Source organism: Oncorhynchus mykiss, chromosome 12, assembly GCF_057628025.1.
Source record: "Oncorhynchus mykiss isolate SJ-2025 chromosome 12, ASM5762802v1, whole genome shotgun sequence".
Taxonomy (NCBI): domain Eukaryota; kingdom Metazoa; phylum Chordata; class Actinopteri; order Salmoniformes; family Salmonidae; genus Oncorhynchus; species Oncorhynchus mykiss.
This window is the reverse complement of record NC_143033.1, coordinates 8,499,884-8,520,483: the sequence shown is the minus strand read 5'-3', so window position 1 is coordinate 8,520,483 and position 20,600 is coordinate 8,499,884. Positions and strand designations below refer to the sequence as shown.

Sequence of the window (20,600 nt, the reverse complement as noted above, 5' to 3'; positions counted from 1 at the left end):
CATTATTACCACAGCACTTAAATAACCAACCACTTTTTTTTTTTTAAACACACAAATACAAATATCTAACATCAATCAACATATTACAACCAAACATACAGTCCATATTGAGTAGAGAGTGAGAATCAAACCTTGTAGAAGAGTCCAAACACATCATCTAATGTAGGGTCCACTACTTTCAGAGCTTTGAGAAGGCCATCCTTGTAGCCCCAAAGCAGTTCTCCCACAGTTTGTGTAGTGAACAGGTCTTCATTCACCGACTTCATGTAAGATGAGATGATATTGGCAATAAATGACGTATCCTTAAATTTTTCCATCACCGTCTGGGAACAGAGAAAGAAAGAGAATAGTCAGAACTGAATGATTCATCATTCACAAGCTAACCCCCGGATGATGCTGGGCCAATTGTGCACCGCCCTATGGGACTCCCAATCACGACCGGATGTGATACAGCCTAGAATCGAACCAGGGACTGTAGTGACGCCTCTTGCACTGAGAAACAGTGCCTTAGAACGCTGTGCCACTCTGGAGCCCTGTATATACAGTTGAAGTGCCACTCTGGAGCCCTGTATGTACAGTTGAAGTGCCACTCTGGAGCCCTGTATGTACAGTTGAAGTGCCACTCTGGAGCCCTGTATGTACAGTTGAAGTGCCACTCTGGAGCCCTGTATGTACAGTTGAAGTGCCACTCTGGAGCCCTGTATGTACAGTTGAAGTGCCACTCTGGAGCCCTGTATGTACAGTTGAAGTGCCACTCTGGAGCCCTGTATGTACAGTTGAAGTGCCACTCTGGAGCCCTGTATATACAGTTGAAGTGCCACTCTGGAGCCCTGTATGTACAGTTGAAGTGCCACTCTGGAGCCCTGTATGTACAGTTGAAGTGCCACTCTGGAGCCCTGTATGTACAGTTGAAGTGCCACTCTGGAGCCCTGTATATACAGTTGAAGTGCCACTCTGGAGCCCTGTATGTACAGTTGAAGTGCCACTCTGGAGCCCTGTATGTACAGTTGAAGTGCCACTCTGGAGCCCTGTATGTACAGTTGAAGTGCCACTCTGGAGCCCTGTATGTACAGTTGAAGTGCCACTCTGGAGCCCTGTATATACAGTTGAAGTGCCACTCTGGAGCCCTGTATGTACAGTTGAAGTGCCACTCTGGAGCCCTGTATGTACAGTTGAAGTGCCACTCTGGAGCCCTGTATGTACAGTTGAAGTGCCACTCTGGAGCCCTGTATGTACAGTTGAAGTGCCACTCTGGAGCCCTGTATGTACAGTTGAAGTGCCACTCTGGAGCCCTGTATGTACAGTTGAAGTGCCACTCTGGAGCCCTGTATATACAGTTGAAGTGCCACTCTGGAGCCCTGTATGTACAGTTGAAGTGCCACTCTGGAGCCCTGTATGTACAGTTGAAGTGCCACTCTGGAGCCCTGTATGTACAGTTGAAGTGCCACTCTGGAGCCCTGTATATACAGTTGAAGTGCCACTCTGGAGCCCTGTATGTACAGTTGAAGTGCCACTCTGGAGCCCTGTATGTACAGTTGAAGTGCCACTCTGGAGCCCTGTATGTACAGTTGAAGTGCCACTCTGGAGCCCTGTATGTACAGTTGAAGTGCCACTCTGGAGCCCTGTATGTACAGTTGAAGTGCCACTCTGGAGCCCTGTATGTACAGTTGAAGTGCCACTCTGGAGCCCTGTATGTACAGTTGAAGTGCCACTCTGGAGCCCTGTATGTACAGTTGAAGTGCCACCCTGGAGCCCTGTATGTACAGTTGAAGTGCCACTCTGGAGCCCTGTATGTACAGTTGAAGTGCCACTCTGGAGCCCTGTATGTACAGTTGAAGTGCCACTCTGGAGCCCTGTATGTACAGTTGAAGTGCCACTCTGGAGCCCTGTATGTACAGTTGAAGTGCCACTCTGGAGCCCTGTATGTACAGTTGAAGTGCCACTCTGGAGCCCTGTATGTACAGTTGAAGTGCCACTCTGGAGCCCTGTATATACAGTTGAAGTGCCACTCTGGAGCCCTGTATGTACAGTTGAAGTGCCACTCTGGAGCCCTGTATGTACAGTTGAAGTGCCACTCTGGAGCCCTGTATGTACAGTTGAAGTGCCACTCTGGAGCCCTGTATGTACAGTTGAAGTGCCACTCTGGAGCCCTGTATGTACAGTTGAAGTGCCACTCTGGAGCCCTGTATGTACAGTTGAAGTGCCACTCTAGAGCCCTGTATGTACAGTTGAAGTGCCACTCTGGAGCCCTGTATGTACAGTTGAAGTGCCACTCTGGAGCCCTGTATATACAGTTGAAGTGCCACTCTGGAGCCCTGTATGTACAGTTGAAGTGCCACTCTGGAGCCCTGTATGTACAGTTGAAGTGCCACTCTGGAGCCCTGTATGTACAGTTGAAGTGCCACTCTAGAGCCCTGTATGTACAGTTGAAGTGCCACTCTGGAGCCCTGTATGTACAGTTGAAGTGCCACTCTGGAGCCCTGTATGTACAGTTGAAGTGCCACTCTGGAGCCCTGTATGTACAGTTGAAGTGCCACTCTGGAGCCCTGTATGTACAGTTGAAGTGCCACTCTGGAGCCCTGTATATACAGTTGAAGTGCCACTCTGGAGCCCTGTATGTACAGTTGAAGTCGGAAGTTTACATACACCTTAGCTAACTCAGTTTTTCACAATTCCTGACATTTAATTTTAGTAAAAATTTCCCTGCCTTAGGTAAGTTAGGATCATCACTTTATTTTCAGAATGTGAAATGTCAGAATAACAGTAGAGAAGGAATTATTTCAACTTTTCTTTCTTTCTTTCACATTCCCAGTGGGTCAAAAGTTTACATAGACTCAATTAGTATTTGGTAGCATCGCCTTTAAATTGTTTAACTTGGGTCAAACGTTTTGGGTAGCCTTCCACAAGCTTCCCACAATAAGTTGGGTGAATTTTGGCCCATCCCTCCTGACAGAGCTGGTGTACCTAAGTCAGGTTTGTAGGCCTCCATGCTCGCACACGCTTTTTCAGTTCTGCCCACAAATTTTCTATACGATTGAGGTCAGGGGTTTGTGATGGCGACTCCAATACCTAGACTTTGTTGTCCTTAAGCCATTTTGCCACAAATTTGGAAGTATGCGTTGGGTCATTGTCCATTTGGAAGACCCATTTGCGACCAAGCTTTAACTTCCTGACTGATGTCTTGAGATGTTGCTTCAATATATCCACATAATTTTCACCCTCATGATGCCATCTATTTTGTGAAGTGCACCAGTCCCTCATGCAGCAAAGCACCCCCACCACATGAGGCTGCCAACCCCATGCTTCATTTTTGGGATGGTGTTCTTCAGCTTGCAAGCCTCCCCCTTTTTCCTCCAAACATAACAATGGTCATTATGGCCAAACAGTTCTATTTATGTTTCATCAGACCAGAGGACATTTCTCCAAAAAGTACAATCTTTGTCCCCATGTGCAGTTAGCTGCAAACCGTAGTCTGGCTTTTTTATGGCAGTTTTGGAGCAGTGTCCTCTTCCTTGCTGAGCGGCATTTCAGGTTATGTCGATATGGGACCCGTTTTACTGTGGACATAGATACTTTTGTACCCGTTTCCTCCAGCATCTTCACAAGGTCCTGCTGTTGTTCTTGGATTGATTTTCACTTTTCGCACCAAAGAACATTCATCTCTAGGAGACAGAAAGTGTCTCCTTCCTGAGCGGTATGACGGCTGCGTGGTCCCATGGTGTTTATGCTTGCATACTATTGTTTGTACAGATGAACGTGGTACCTTCAGGCAATTGGAAATTGCTCCCAAGGATGAACCAGACTTGTGGAGATCTACAATTTTTTTTCTGAGGTCTTGGCTGATTTCTTTTGATTTTCCCATGATGTCAAGCAAAGAGGCACTGAGTTTGAAGGTAGGCCTTGAAATACATCCACAGGTACACCTCCGATTCACTCAAATGATGGCAATTAGCCCATCAGAAGCTTCTAAAGCCACAAAATAATTTTCTGAAATGTTCCAAGCTGTCAACTTTGTGTATGTATACGTCTGACCCACTGGAATTGTGATACAGTGAATCATAAATGAAATAATCTGTCTGTAAAAAAATTGTTGGAAACATTACTTCTGTCATGCACAAAGTAGATGTCCTAACAGACTTGCCAAAACTATAGTTTCTTAACAAGATATTTGTGGAGTGGTTAAAAAACAAGTTTTAGCCAGCTGTGCCACCAGAGACTCTGGGTTCGCGCCCAGGCTCTGTCGTAACCGGGAGGTCCGTGGGGCGACGCACAATTGGTATAGCGTCGTCCGGGTTAGGGAGGGCTTGGCCGGTAGGGATATCCTTGTCTCATCGCGCACCAGCGACTCCTGTGGTGGGCCGGGCGCAGTGCGCGCTAACCAAGGTTGCCAGGTGCACAGAGTTTCCTCCAACACATTGGTGCGGCTGGCTTCCGGGTTGGATGCGCGCTGTGTTAAGAAGCAGTGCGGCTTGGTTGGGTTGTGTATCGGAGGACGCATGACTTTCAACCTTCGTTGTAGCGATGAGACAAGATAGTAGCTACTAACAATTGGATACCACGAAATTGGGGAGAAAAAAAGGGGGTAAAATTCACACACACACACAAAAAAAAGTTTTAATGACTCCAACCTAAGTGTATGTAAACTTCCGACTTCAACGGTGTGTATACAGTTTTTATAATGTCATTATACTCGGGGCTCTAAATAAAAAATGTTAATGTGCTACCAATTGAAAACGGATAGCTTTTTCGGCAGATAAATGCATGAAGGAAGACGTTTTCGCTGTAGTCATGATGCAACCATGACGATAACTAATATGCACTCGCTTGTTTCTCTGGGGCACTCTAAAACAACGAAGCCTTATCATTACAACAATTATGATCTGGAAGATTTTTGTCATAAATCGACAAGTGCTCCCAAAATAAAATTCCTGGTCGCACAGCGAAATACTTTGTCGATCTTTAGAGCCCTGGTTATACTATGCTTATATTGATTACTGGGTAGCGCAGTCAAGTTAAGCATTTCACTGTACTTCTGCATGTGACAATAAAACTTCAACTTGAAGTCTGAACACCTACCAACTCCGTGACTCAAACATCCTGCATGCTCTTCAACAGATCGCTGCCCGCACCCGCCCGCCCGCCTAGCATCACTACTCTGGACGGCTCTGACTTAGAATATGTGGACAACTATAAATGCCTAGGTGTCTGGCTAGACTGTAAACTCTCCTTCCAGACTCATTAAGCATCTCCAATCCAAAATGTAATCTAGAATTGGCTTCCTATTTCGCAACAAAGCCTCCTTCACTCATGCTTCCAAACATACCCTCGTAAAACTGACCATCCTACCGATCCTTGACTTCGAATTTTGTAAATGACATCGCCGTCACCAAACCCACTGGCTCCAGGTCATCTATAAAAGTCTTTGCTCAGTAAAGCTCCGCCTTATCTCAGCTCACTGGTCACCATAGCAACACCCACCCGTAGCACCTGCTCCAGCAGGTATATTTCACTGGTCATCCCCAAAGCCAACACCTTTGGCCACCTTTCCTTCCAGTTCTCTGCTGCCAATAATTGGAACGAATTGCAAAAATTAAAAAAATTAAAATCACTAATGTTACTTGATGAAGAGTGTTAGTTATAGCTAGCTCTGTGCTTTTATATTGAAGCTGAAATGTACAGACGAGAAAATAAACCCTTTAATTATCTGCACATGCCTGTGAATCGTTGCATTATTCAAAAGTGTAATATGGTTAGGATGAATATTTGCTGCATAGTTGAATAGTTTGTTAAAAGCATGTTTAAGGGCTCTCCGTAGTGATTTCACAGTCTACGCAAATGGAGCTCTCTTTGTATCATGTTCCAAACAAATTAAGCCACAAAAAAAGTATGTAGAACTACGTAGAGAGCTACGAAAACAGAGTGCCGTCCGAGCTGTTGCGGATCCGTTTGCGTAGACATTGCAGAGCGACATTGCAGAGAGACATTGCAGAGAGACATTGCAGAGAGACATTGCAGAGAGACATTGCAGAGAGACATTGCAGAGAGACATTGCAGAGCGACATTGCAGAGAGACATTGCAGAGCGACATTGCAGAGCGACATTGCAGAGCGACATTGCAGAGAGACATTGCAGAGAGACATTGCAGAGAGCTTTACTGGCTACACTGGAATCTTTACGGTAAATTTGAGCTAAGCCCACGAAGCCTCTCTCAGCGCATGACATTCCGTTGGAATATTTACGGTAAATTTGAGATAAGCCCACGAACCCTCTCTCAGAGCATGACATTCCGTTGGAATCTTTCCGGTAAATTTGAGCTAAGCCCATGAACCCTCTCTCAGCGCATGACATTCCGTTGGAATCTTTCCGGTAAATTTGAGCTAAGCCCATGAACCCTCTCTCAGCGCATGACATTCCGTTGGAATCTTTACGGTAAATTTGAGCTAAGCCCACGAACCCTCTCTCAGCGCATGACATTCCGTTGGAATCTTTACGGTAAATTTGAGCTAAGCCCACTAACCCTCTCTCAGCGCATGACATTCCGTTGGAATCTTTACGGTAAATTTGAGCTAAGCCCACGAACCCTCTCTCAGCGCATGACATTCCGTTGCTAATGTAAATTGAAACGTTGATGTATATACTGTACTATGTAAATCTCGTCGTGGTGCCTCTGCTACAACTCTCTTCAATCAGAACACTCTCTCTAAGTTCCATACACAAAAGAGGCAGTTTGATTTATTGTAGCTAACCTTACCACAGCCAGGGCCTTGATTTTTCTGATTAGGGAAGTGTGTTTGTGTCGTAGCCTACCATAGCTGGGATGTTGACTGTTCTGATCAGGTCACTCTCTGGTCCTTTAGACATGTCAGACTGAAACACATAGGTCTTAGTGTTGACAGCTGACACTTTGGTTCCATTCTCCAGGAAATTCACTCGCTCCATTGGACGAAACTCCCTGAGCAAGGAAACATTACAAAACACAGTGAGTGATGGCAAGAGCCGTGAAGAATGTGCTGAAGACAAAGATATGTCTGGTGAGGGCAAGCCAGATAAGATGTTACGATAAAAGTGTAAGGAAACATTAGCCTGGTCCTAGATCTGTTTGTGTTATCATGCCAGTTGTTGGCAAAAGATCTAATCTGACTGGTCAAAAAGACAAATAACAGGGTAATAGATCAGAATTGGGCTGCCTGTGTAAACGCAGCCGTAGAGACCAAGGCCTAGTTGTCATGTTGTGTCTTGTCTCTGTCCTTTCCCTTCACCCTGTCTCCCTCTGCTGGTCGTTGTTAGGTTACCTTTTCTCCCCCTCTTTCCCCCAGCTGTGCCTTGTCTCCTCCTAACCACCTCGTCACCCCTTTTCCCACCTGTTCCCTTTTTCCCTCTGATTAGGTCCCTATATCTCTCTCTGTTCCTGCTCCTGTCCTTGTCGGATTCTTGTTTGTTGTGTTTCATGCCTGAACCAGACTGTCGTCATGTTTGCTGTAACCTTGTCTTGTCCTGTCGGAATCTGCCGGTCCGTCTGAGCCTACCTATGTTTGGTAATTAAAGAAGCTCTGTTTAAGTTAATTCGCTTTTGGGTCCTCATTCACGCACCGTAACAGAAGAATCCGACCAAGAATGGACCCAGCGACTTCGGATCCTCTCCACTCAGCCGTCGGGATCCAGGGAGCGATGCTAGGCAGACACGAGCAGGAATTGTCTGCTGCTCGACATGCCGTTGAGACCCTGGCCACCCAAGTCTCCAACCTCACAGAACAGGTTCACCATCTCCGCCTCGATCCACCGGCCACTTCCAGGGCTTTCGAATCTCCGGAGCCCAGAATCAATAACCCGCCGTGTTACTCTGGGGAGCCCACTGAATGCCGCTCGTTCCTCACCCAGTGTGATATTGTGTTTTCTCTCCAGCCCTACACTTTCTCCAGGAGCACTGCTCGTGTCGCCTACGTCATATCTCTCCTTATTGGACGGGCTCGTGAGTGGGGCACGGCAATCTGGGAGGCAAGGGCTGAGTGTACTAACCAGTATCAGGACTTTAAGGAGGAGATGATACGGGTTTTTGATCGATCTGTTTTTGGGGAGGAGGCTTCCAGGGCCCTGTCTTCCCTATGTCAAGGTAATCGATCCATAACAGACTACTCTATTGAGTTTCGCACTCTTGCTGCCTCCAGTGGCTGGAACGAGCCGGCTTTGCTCGCTCGTTTTCTGGAGGGTCTCCGCGCAGAGGTAAAGGATGAGATTCTCTCCCGGGAGGTTCCTTCCAGCGTGGATTCCTTGATTGAACTCGCTATTCGCATTGAGCGACGGGTTGATCTTCGTCACCGAGCTCGTGGAAAGGAGCTCGCGTTCTCCGTTGCCCCCCTCTCCGCATCACTACCATCTTCCTCTGCCGGCTCGGGTGCTGAGCCCATGCAGCTGGGAGGTATCCGCATCTCGACTAAGGAGAGGGAACGGAGAATCACCAACCGCCTCTGTCTCTATTGCGGTTCCGCTGGTCATTTTGTCACTTCATGTCCAGTAAAAGGCCAGAGCTCATCAGTAAGCGGAGGGCTACTGGTGAGCGCTACTACTCCTGTCTCTCCTTCAAGATCCTGCACTACCTTGTCGGTTCATCTACGCTGGACCGGTTCGTCAGCTTCCTGCAGTGCCTTAATAGACTCTGGGGCGGAGGGCTGTTTTATGGACGAGACCTGGGCTCGGGAACATGACATTCCTCTCAGACAGTTAAAGGAGCCCACGGCCTTGTTCGCCCTGGATGGTAGTCCTCTCCCCAGGATTCAGCGTGAGACGCTACCTTTAACCCTCACTGTTTCTGGTAATCATAGTGAAACCATTTCTTTTTTAATTTTTCGTTCACCTTTTACACCTGTTGTTTTGGGCCATCCCTGGCTAGTTTGTCATAATCCTTCCATTAATTGGTCTAGTAATTCTATCCTCTCCTGGAACGTCTCTTGTCATGTGAAATGTTTAATGTCTGCTATCCCTCCTGTTTCCTCTGTCCCTTCTTCACAGGAGGAGCCTGGTGATTTGACAGGGGTGCCGGAGGAATATCACGATCTGCGCACGGTGTTCAGTCGGTCCAGGGCCACCTCTCTTCCTCCACACCGGTCGTATGATTGTAGTATTGATCTCCTTCCGGGAACCACCCCCCCCCGGGGTAGACTATACTCTCTGTCGGCTCCCGAACGTAAGGCTCTCGAAGATTATTTGTCTGTAGCTCTTGACGCCGGTACCATAGTCCCCTCCTCCTCTCCCGCCGGAGCGGGGGTTTTTTTTGTCAAGAAGAAGGACGGGTCTCTGCGCCCCTGCATAGATTATCGAGGGCTGAATGACATAACAGTGAAGAATCGTTATCCGCTTCCTCTTATGTCTTCAGCCTTCGAGATCCTGCAGGGAGCCAGGTTTTTCACTAAGTTGGACCTTCGTAACGCTTACCATCTCGTGCGCATCAGGGAGGGGGACGAGTGGAAGACGGCGTTTAACACTCCGTTAGGGCACTTTGAATACCGGGTTCTTCCTTTCGGCCTCGCTAACGCTCCAGCTGTCTTTCAGGCATTAGTCAATGATGTCCTGAGAGACATGCTGAACATCTTTGTTTTCGTTTACCTTGACGATATCCTGATTTTTTCACCGTCACTCCAGATTCATGTTCAGCACGTTCGACGTGTCCTCCAGCGCCTTTTAGAGAATTGTCTTTTTGTGAAGGCTGAGAAGTGCACTTTTCATGCCTCCTCAGTCACATTTCTCGGTTCTGTTATTTCCGCTGAAGGCATTAAGATGGATCCCGCTAAGGTCCAAGCTGTCATTGATTGGCCCGTCCCTAAGTCACGCGTCGAGCTGCAGCGCTTTCTCGGCTTCGCGAACTTCTATCGTCGTTTCATCCGTAATTTCGGTCAGGTGGCAGCTCCTCTCACAGCCCTTACTTCTGTCAAGACGTGCTTTAAGTGGTCCGTTTCCGCCCAGGGAGCTTTTGATCTCCTCAAGAATCGTTTTACATCCGCTCCTATCCTTGTTACACCTGACGTCTCTAGACAGTTCGTTGTCGAGGTTGACGCGTCAGAGGTGGGCGTGGGAGCCATTCTTTCTCAGCGCTCCCTCTCTGACGACAAGGTCCACCCATGCGCGTATTTTTCTCATCGCCTGTCGCCGTCGGAACGTAACTATGATGTGGGTAACCGCGAACTGCTCGCCATCCGGTTAGCCCTAGGCGAATGGCGACAGTGGTTGGAGGGGGCGACCGTTCCTTTTGTCGTTTGGACTGACCATAGGAACCTTGAGTACATCCGTTCTGCCAAACGACTTAATGCGCGTCAGGCGCGTTGGGCGCTGTTTTTCGCTCGTTTCGAGTTCGTGATTTCTTATCGTCCGGGCTCTAAGAACACCAAGCCTGATGCTTTGTCTCGTCTCTTCAGTTCTTCAGTAGCCTCCACTGACCCCGAGGGGATTCTCCCTGAGGGGCGTGTTGTCGGGTTGACTGTCTGGGGAATTGAGAGGCAGGTAAAGCAAGCGCTCACTCACACTCCGTCGCCGCGCGCTTGTCCTAGGAACCTTCTTTTCGTTCCCGTTCCTACTCGTCTGGCCGTTCTTCAGTGGGCTCACTCTGCCAAGTTAGCCGGCCACCCTGGCGTTCGGGGTACGCTTGCTTCCATTCGCCAGCGTTTTTGGTGGCCCACCCGGGAGCATGACACGCGTCGTTTCGTGGCTGCTTGTTCGGTCTGCGCGCAGACTAAGTCCGGTAACTCTCCTCCTGCCGGCCGTCTCAGGCCGCTTCCTATTCCCTCTCGACCGTGGTCTCACATCGCCTTAGATTTTGTCACCGGACTGCCTTCGTCAGCGGGGAAGACTGTTATTCTTACGGTTGTCGATAGGTTCTCTAAGGCGGCTCATTTCATTCCCCTTGCTAAGCTTCCTTCTGCTAAAGAGACGGCACAAATCATCATCGAGAATGTTTTCAGAATTCATGGCCTTCCGTCAGACGTCGTTTCGGACAGAGGTCCGCAATTCACGTCTCAATTTTGGAGGGAGTTTTGCCGTTTGATTGGGGCTTCCGTCAGTCTCTCTTCCGGCTTTCACCCCCAGTCTAACGGTCAAGCAGAACGGGCCAATCAGACTATTGGTCGCATCTTACGCAGTCTTTCTTTTCGCAACCCTGCGTCTTGGTCAGAACAGCTCCCCTGGGCAGAATACGCCCACAACTCGCTTCCTTCGTCTGCGACCGGGCTATCTCCTTTTCAGAGTAGCCTCGGGTACCAGCCTCCGCTGTTCTCATCTCAGTTCGCCGAGTCCAGCGTCCCCTCCGCTCAGGCTTTTGTCCAACGTTGCGAGCGCACCTGGAAGAGGGTCAGGTCTGCACTTTGCCGTTATAGGACGCAGACTGTGAGGGCTGCTAATAAGCGTAGAACTAAGAGTCCTAGATATTGTCGCGGTCAGAGAGTTTGGCTCTCCACTCAGAACCTTCCCCTTAAGACGGCTTCTCGCAAGTTGACCCCGCGGTTCATTGGTCCGTTCCGTATTTCTCGGGTCATTAATCCTGTCGCAGTTCGACTTCTTCTTCCGCGATACCTTCGTCGCGTCCACCCGGTCTTCCATGTCTCCTGCATCAAGCCCGTCCTTCGCGCCCCCGCTCGTCTCCCCCCCCCCCCCCCCCCCCCATCCTTGTCGAGGGCGCACCCATCTACAGGGTCCGTAGAATTTTGGACATGCGTCCTCGGGGCCGTGGTCACCAGTACCTCGTAGATTGGGAGGGGTACGGTCCTGAGGAGAGGAGTTGGGTTCCCTCTCGGGACGTGCTGGACCGTGCGCTGATCGAGGATTTCCTCCGTTGCCGCCAGGTTTCCTCCTCGAGTGCGCCAGGAGGCGCTCGGTGAGTGGGGGGGTACTGTCATGTTGTGTCTTGTCTCTGTCCTTTCCCTTCACCCTGTCTCCCTCTGCTGGTCGTTGTTAGGTTACCTTTTCTCCCCCTCTTTCCCCCAGCTGTGCCTTGTCTCCTCCTAACCACCTCGTCACCCCTTTTCCCACCTGTTCCCTTTTTCCCTCTGATTAGGTCCCTATATCTCTCTCTGTTCCTGCTCCTGTCCTTGTCGGATTCTTGTTTGTTGTGTTTCATGCCTGAACCAGACTGTCGTCATGTTTGCTGTAACCTTGTCTTGTCCTGTCGGAATCTGCCGGTCCGTCTGAGCCTACCTATGTTTGGTAATTAAAGAAGCTCTGTTTAAGTTAATTCGCTTTTGGGTCCTCATTCACGCACCGTAACACTAGTGCTGACTCGATCGCCTCAGTAATAACCTGTCATGTATTGTCATGTTGTGTCTTGTTTCTGTCCTTTCCCTTCACCCTGTCTCCCTCTGCTGGTCGTTATTAGGTTACCTTTTCTCCCCCTCTTTCCCCCAGCTGTTCCTTGTCTCCTCCTAACTACCTCGTCACCCCTTTTCCCACCTGTTCCCTTTTTCCCTCTGATTAGTCCTCTATATCTCTCTCTGTTCCTGTTCCTGTCTTTGTCGGATTCTTGTTTGTGTTTTTCATGCCTGAACCAGACTATCGTCATGTTTGCTGCAACCTTGTCCTGTCCTGTCGGAATCTGCCGGTCCATCTGAGCCTACCTATGTTTTGTTATTAAAGAAGTTCTGTTTACGTTAATTCGCTTTTGGGTCCTCATTCACGCACCGTAACAGAAGAATCCGACCAAGAATGGACCCAGCGACTTCGGATCCTCTCCACTCAGCCGTCGAGATCCAGGGAGCGATGCTAGGCAGACACGAGCAGGAATTGTCTGCTGCTCGACATGCCGTTGAGACCCTGGCCACCCAAGTCTCCAACCTCACAGAACAGGTTCACCATCTCCGCCTCGATCCACCGGCCACTTCCAGGGCTTTCGAATCTCCGGAGCCCAGAATCAATAACCCGCCGTGTTACTCTGGGGAGCCCACTGAATGCCGCTCGTTCCTCACCCAGTGTGATATTGTGTTTTCTCTCCAGCCCAACACTTACTCCAGGAGCACTGCTCGTGTCGCCTACGTCATATCTCTCCTTACTGGACGGGCTCGTGAGTGGGGCACGGCAATCTGGGAGGCAAGGGCTGAGTGTACTAACCAGTATCAGGACTTTAAGGAGGAGATGATACGGGTTTTTGATCGATCTGTTTTTGGGGAGGAGGCTTCCAGGGCCCTGTCTTCCCTATGTCAAGGTAATCGATCCATAACAGACTACTCTATTGAGTTTCGCACTCTTGCTGCCTCCAGTGGCTGGAACGAGCCGGCTTTGCTCGCTCGTTTTCTGGAGGGTCTCCGCGCAGAGGTAAAGGATGAGATTCTCTCCCGGGAGGTTCCTTCCAGCGTGGATTCCTTGATTGAACTCGCTATTCGCATTGAGCGACGGGTTGATCTTCGTCACCGAGCTCGTGGAAAGGAGCTCGCGTTCTCCGTTGCCCCCCTCTCCGCATCACTACCATCTTCCTCTGCCGGCTCGGGTGCTGAGCCCATGCAGCTGGGAGGTATCCGCATCTCGACTAAGGAGAGGGAACGGAGAATCACCAACCGCCTCTGTCTCTATTGCGGTTCTGCTGGTCATTTTGTCACTTCATGTCCAGTAAAAGCCAGAGCTCATCAGTAAGCGGAGGGCTACTGGTGAGCGCTACTACTCCTGTCTCTCCTTCAAGATCCTGCACTACCTTGTCGGTCCATCTACGCTGGACCGGTTCGTCAGCTTCCTGCAGTGCCTTAATAGACTCTGGGGCGGAGGGCTGTTTTATGGACGAGACCTGGGCTCGGGAACATGACATTCCTCTCAGACAGTTAAGGGAGTCCACGGCCTTGTTCGCCCTGGATGGTAGTCCTCTCCCCAGGATTCAGCGTGAGACGCTACCTTTAACCCTCACTGTTTCTGGTAATCATAGCGAAACTATTTCTTTTTTAATTTTTCGTTCACCTTTTACACCTGTTGTTTTGGGCCATCCCTGGCTAGTTTGTCATAATCCTTCCATTAATTGGTCTAGTAATTCTATCCTCTCCTGGAACGTCTCTTGTCATGTGAAATGTTTAATGTCTGCTATCCCTCCTGTTTCCTCTGTCTCTTCTTCACAGGAGGAGCCTGGTGATTTGACAGGGGTGCCGGAGGAATATCACGATCTGCGCACGGTGTTCAGTCGGTCCAGGGCCACCTCTCTTCCCCCACACCGGTCGTATGATTGTAGTATTGATCTCCTTCCGGGAACCACTCCCCCCCGGGGTAGACTATACTCTCTGTCGGCTCCCGAACGTAAGGCTCTCGAAGATTATTTGTCTGTAGCTCTTGCCGCCGGTACCATAGTCCCCTCCTCCTCTCCCGCCGGAGCGGGGGTTTTTTTTGTTAAGAAGAAGGACGGGTCCCTGCGCCCCTGCATAGATTATCGAGGGCTGAATGACATAACAGTGAAGAATCGTTATCCGCTTCCTCTTATGTCTTCAGCCTTCGAGATCCTGCAGGGAGCCAGGTTTTTCACTAAGTTGGACCTTCGTAACGCTTACCATCTCGTGCGCATCAGGGAGGGGGACGATTGGAAGACGGCGTTTAACACTCCGTTAGGGCACTTTGAATACCGGGTTCTTCCTTTCGGCCTCGCTAACGCTCCAGCTGTCTTTCAGGCATTAGTCAATGATGTCCTGAGAGACATGCTGAACATCTTTGTTTTCGTTTACCTTGACGATATCCTGATTTTTTCACCGTCACTCCAGATTCATGTTCAGCACGTTCGACGTGTCCTCCAGCGCCTTTTAGAGAATTGTCTTTTTGTGAAGGCTGAGAAGTGCTCTTTTCATGCCTCCTCCGTCACATTTCTCGGTTCTGTTATTTCCGCTGAAGGCATTAAGATGGATCCCGCTAAGGTCCAAGCTGTCATTGATTGGCCCGTCCCTAAGTCACGCGTCGAGCTGCAGCGCTTTCTCGGCTTCGCGAACTTCTATCGTCATTTCATCCGTAATTTCGGTCAGGTGGCAGCTCCTCTCACAGCCCTTACTTCTGTCAAGACGTGCTTTAAGTGGTCCGTTTCCGCCCAGGGAGCTTTTGATCTCCTCAAGAATCGTTTTACATCCGCACCTATCCTTGTTACACCTGACGTCACTAGACAGTTCGTTGTCGAGGTTGACGCGTCAGAGGTGGGCGTGGGAGCCATTCTTTCTCAGCGCTCCCTCTCTGACGACAAGGTCCACCCTTGCGCGTATTTTTCTCATCGCCTGTCGCCGTCGGAACGTAACTATGATGTGGGAAACCGCGAACTGCTCGCCATCCGCTTAGCCCTAGGCGAATGGCGACAGTGGTTGGAGGGGGCGACCGTTCCTTTTGTCGTTTGGACTGACCATAGGAACCTTGAGTACATCCGTTCTGCCAAACGACTTAATGCGCGTCAGGCGCGCTGGGCGCTGTTTTTCGCTCGTTTCGAGTTCGTGATTTCTTATCGTCCGGGCTCTAAGAACACCAAGCCTGATGCTTTATCTCGTCTCTTCAGTTCTTCAGTAGCCTCCACTGACCCCGAGGGGATTCTCCCTGAGGGGCGTGTTGTCGGGTTGACTGTCTGGGGAATTGAGAGGCAGGTAAAGCAAGCACTCACTCAAACTCCGTCGCCGCGCGCTTGTCCTAGGAACCTTCTTTTCGTTCCCGTTCCTACTCGTCTGGCCGTTCTTCAGTGGGCTCACTCTGCCAAGTTAGCCGGCCATCCTGGCGTTCGGGGTACGCTTGCTTCCATTCGCCAGCGTTTTTGGTGGCCCACCCGGGAGCATGACAAGCGTCGCTTCGTGGCTGCTTGTTCGGTCTGCGCGCAGACTAAGTCCGGTAACTCCCCTCCTGCCGGCCGTCTCAGGCCGCTTCCCATTCCCTCTCGACCGTGGTCTCACATCGCCTTAGATTTTGTCACCGGACTGCCTTCGTCAGCGGGGAAGACTGTTATTCTTACGGTTGTCGACAGGTTCTCTAAGGCGGCTCATTTTATTCCCCTTGCTAAGCTTCCTTCTGCTAAAGAGACGGCACAAATCATCATCGAGAATGTTTTCAGAATTCATGGCCTTCCGTCAGACGTCGTTTCGGACAGAGGTCCGCAATTCACGTCTCAATTTTGGAGGGAGTTTTGCCGTTTGATTGGGGCTTCCGTCAGTCTCTCTTCCGGCTTTCACCCCCAGTCTAACGGTCAAGCAGAACGGGCCAATCAGACTATTGGTCGCATCTTACGCAGTCTTTCTTTTCGCAACCCTGCGTCTTGGTCAGAACAGCTCCCCTGGGCAGAATACGCCCACAACTCGCTTCCTTCGTCTGCGACCGGGCTATCTCCTTTTCAGAGTAGCCTCGGGTACCAGCCTCCGCTGTTCTCATCTCAGTTCGCCGAGTCCAGCGTCCCCTCCGCTCAGGCTTTTGTCCAACGTTGCGAGCGCACCTGGAAGAGGGTCAGGTCTGCACTTTGCCGTTATAGGGCGCAGACTGTGAGAGCTGCTAATAAGCGTAGAACTAAGAGTCCTAGATATTGTCGCGGTCAGAGAGTTTGGCTCTCCACTCAGAACCTTCCCCTTAAGACGGCTTCTCGCAAGTTGACCCCGCGGTTCATTGGTCCGTTCCGTATTTCTCGGATCATTAATCCTGTCGCAGTGCGACTTCTTCCGCGATATCTTCGTCGCGATTTCCTCCGTTGCCGCCAGGTTTCCTCCTCGAGTGCGCCAGGAGGCGCTCGGTGAGTGGGGGGGTACTGTCATGTATTGTCATGTTGTGTCTTGTTTCTGTCCTTTCCCTTCACCCTGTCTCCCTCTGCTGGTCGTTATTAGGTTACCTTTTCTCCCCCTCTTTCCCCCAGCTGTTCCTTGTCTCCTCCTAACTACCTCGTCACCCCTTTTCCCACCTGTTCCCTTTTTCCCTCTGATTAGTCCTCTATATCTCTCTCTGTTCCTGTCTTTGTCGGATTCTTGTTTGTGTTTTTCATGCCTGAACCAGACTATCGTCATGTTTGCTGCAACCTTGTCCTGTCCTGTCGGAATCTGCCGGTCCATCTGAGCCTACCTATGTTTTGTTATTAAAGAAGTTCTGTTTACGTTAATTCGCTTTTGGGTCCTCATTCACGCACCGTAACATAACCGTCTTATCGGGGCTAGGGTTCATTGCTGCCAAGAGAGAGGCCAACAAAGCCTCCTATCCGAAGCTGGGTTCATTCACAGAGGAACACATTTAGCACAAAACCCCCTGATCCTGTTAAGTTAGGACAGGACATGATGTCACCAGTTACGGCAACATCAGCTGAGTTCCTTCCTATTTATTGACAAGGACTATCACATGACAATAGTCAGAGCAGATGTTTTGTTCTTTTTTTTTTTCTTTAAAACAAAAATGACTTAGGATGTGGTCATCTTTTCCTCCGACTGCATCTCATCTAATAGCCTGTGACAGTTTTACTCGTTGTCGATGAATTGCTCCACATCTCACCTGTACGTGTAAGGTCCGACCTCGAGAACAGCAGGCCGCTCTCCCTTCAGTACCTCTGCCGGGTTAGTCACATTAAAGAAGTAGAACTGCATGTAGACTGGAGGAGGTGGGTTTTCCCACACATCAAATGCATGTGTGCCATTCCTGAGCACAATCTCCTGAAGGGTTCAACGTGCACTGGTTAGTAAACACATAGCTAGATCAAGTACTTGTGACCACAAAAGCCAATATGAAAGCTTGAATCCCATGACAGATGATTGAACCAGGTAGCTACCGTGAACAGTAGTAGTAGCCAACTTAAAACATTTGTTTGTCCGCCTAACTACAACATAGCATGCAGTACCAGTCAAAAGCTTGGACACCTACTCATTCAAGGGTTTTTCTTTATTTTTTACTATTTTCTACATTGCAGAGCAATAGTGAAGACTATGAAATAACACATATGGAATCATGTAGTAACCAACAAAAATGTTTTTCTAAAATAAAGCGTTAAATAAAAATATATTTTATATTTGAGATTCTTCAAAGTTACCACCCTTTGCCTTGATGACAGCTTTGCACACTCTTGGTATTTTCTCAACCAGCTTCACCTGAAACGCTTTTACAACAGTCTTAAAGGAGTTCCCACATATGCTGAGCACTTGTTGGCTGCTTTTCCTTCACTTTGCGGTCCAACTCATGACAAAACATCTCATTTAGGTTGAGGTTGGATGATTGTGGAGGCCAGGTCATCTGATGCAGCACTCCATCACTCTCTTTCTCGGTCAAATAGCCCTTACACAGCCTGGAGGTGTGTTGGGTCATTGTCCTGTTGAAAAACAAGTGATAGTCCCACTAAGCCCAAACCAGACAGGATGGCGTATCACTGCAGAATGCTGTGTGAATTGAATTCTAAACTAATCACAGACAGTGTCACCAGCAAAGCACCCCCACACCATCACATCTCCTCCTCCATGCTTCACGGTTAGAACCACATATGCAGAGATCATCCGTTCATCTAGCAGTTGGATCCAAAAATCTCCAATTTGGGCTCCAGAGCAAAGGACAACATTTCCACCAGTCTAATGTCCTTTGCTTGTGTTTCTTTGCCCAAACAAGTCTCTTCTTATTGGTGTCCTTTAGTAGTGGTTTCTTTGCAGCAATTCGACCATGAAGGCATGATTCACAGTCTCCTCTGAACAGTTGATGTTGAGATGTGTCTGTTACTTGAACTCTAAAGCATTTATTTGGGCTGCAATTTCTGAGTCTGGTAACTCTAATGAATTTATAATCTGCAGCAGAGTTAACTCTGAGTCTCCCATTTCTGTGGCGGTCCTCATGAGAGACAGTGTCATCATAGCGCTTTATGGTTTTTGCAACTGCAATTGAAGAAACTTTCAAAGTTCTTGAAATGTTCCGTATTGCCTGACCTTCATGTCTTAAAGTAATGATGGACTGTCGTTTCTCTGTTTATTTGAGCTGTTCTTGACATAATATGGACTTGGTATTTTACCAAATAGAGCCATCTTCTGTATACCACTGCAACCTTGTCACAACAACTGATTGGCTCAAACACATTAAGGCGTAAAGAAATTCAATCCAGGTGACTGGCTCATGAGGCTGGTTGAGAGAATGCCATTGGTGTGCAAAGCTGTCCTCAAGACAAAGGGTGGCTACTGTGAATAATCTCAGATATTAAATATATTTAGATTTTTTTTTTAACACTTTGTTGGTTACTTCTTGATTCCATATGTATTATTTCATAGTTTTGATGTCTTCACTATTATTCTACAATGTAGAAAATAGTACAAATAAAGGGAAAACCCTGGAATGAGTAGGTGTGTCCAAAATGTTGACTGGTACTGTATATTGAAACAACATTCATATTTTGACTGGATATGTATGTCAATGCATTCAATTCAGACAAAAATAATAGCTTGTTACGTTCACAGTGACTAAAAAACAATTTAAAAAAAAAACAATCGGCCTAAGCTTATGGTACACAAAGTATTATAACGACCCAGGGTTACCCAGGGTCGTTACAGTATTTTAACGTTAGTAGGCTACAACGAGCTAACTAGCAAGCAAGCTTAAACTGCCAAACTACGGTACAGTTAGCTGCATTAGATTAGATTACTGGACATTAAAATTAAAATACAATTAGCCTCTGTTTAGTTAGTTGGTTGGTTGGACAACCAAGTTGGCCTGCTAACTAGCTTGCCGCTGGCTAGCATTAACGTTACCTTTTTTATCTTCGCGTTGACGATATTTTGAAACACCTGCGAAAGCACCAGAACTATGCCTGCTATTAAAGTTAGAATAGAAATCACTCCCGTACTGTAAATACAACACGATTTCACTGACATGATTGATCAACTTCAAGTGTTACCGATATGTCCAACGCTAGCCAGATATCTTTCTCTTGCTAACCACTTCTTCTTCTTTAACTGTGTATTGTCGAATTGCAACCAACTGAAAGGTGGATATACCACCACCTACTGTACTGGAGTGTGTGGCTCCCCCTTTTAATCTATTTCTCTTATCTCGTCCAGTGTTTCTGCCTACTGTACTGGAGTGTGAGGCTCCCCCTTTTAATCTATTTCTCTTATCTCGTCCAGTGTTTCTGCCTACTGTACTGGAGTGTGAGGCCCCCCCTTTTAATCTATTTCTCTTATCTCGTCCAGTGTTTCTGCCTACTGTACTGGAGTGTGAGGCTCCCCCTTTTAATCTATTTCTCTTATCTCGTCCAGTGTTTCTGCCTACTGTACTGGAGTGTGAGGCTCCCCCTTTTAATATATTTCTCTTATCTCGTCCAGTGTTTCTGCCTACCGTTCTGGAATGTGAATTCATTACACCAGTAGTTCCCAACCAGGGGTACGCAGACCACTGGGGGTGCCGGGCATATCCACAGGGGTACTTGAGAAGATATGAGTTTATAAGCCTACTGGTAAAATGCACAGACAAATTCAGTTGGTGGTACAGTAACCGAAAAAGGTTTGGAACCACTGCCTATGGGTTTGTAGCTTTAACCCCCGTATCACACACACACACCAACTGATTAATGGACTGCTGAACGCATATATGTTTTTATCTGGCTTTTGTTTGCTCTTTTCTATATTATGTCTGTCTCTGAGAAGCTACCCAGGAACCGGATGAAAATAGCCCATATTAATATATGTAGCCTTGGAAATAAGGTC

General features: G+C 48.4%; 1 protein-coding gene across 1 annotated transcript in view; it reads right to left on the bottom strand.

Annotated features, from left to right (window-relative positions):
* Positions 1 to 20,079, bottom strand: part of scarb2c (scavenger receptor class B, member 2c) — a 51,721-nt gene extending 31,642 nt beyond the window's left edge. Inside the window, exons 1-4 of the mRNA XM_021622581.3 lie at positions 19,647 to 20,079; positions 17,425 to 17,582; positions 6,808 to 6,952; positions 132 to 323 (exon numbers count right to left, since the gene is read on the bottom strand). Coding sequence (XP_021478256.3) covers positions 132 to 323; positions 6,808 to 6,952; positions 17,425 to 17,582; positions 19,647 to 19,769 — 618 coding nt within the window. The 5' untranslated portion in view covers positions 19,770 to 20,079. The remainder of the gene's footprint in view (positions 1 to 131; positions 324 to 6,807; positions 6,953 to 17,424; positions 17,583 to 19,646) is intronic.
* Positions 20,080 to 20,600: the final 521 nt, after the last annotated feature.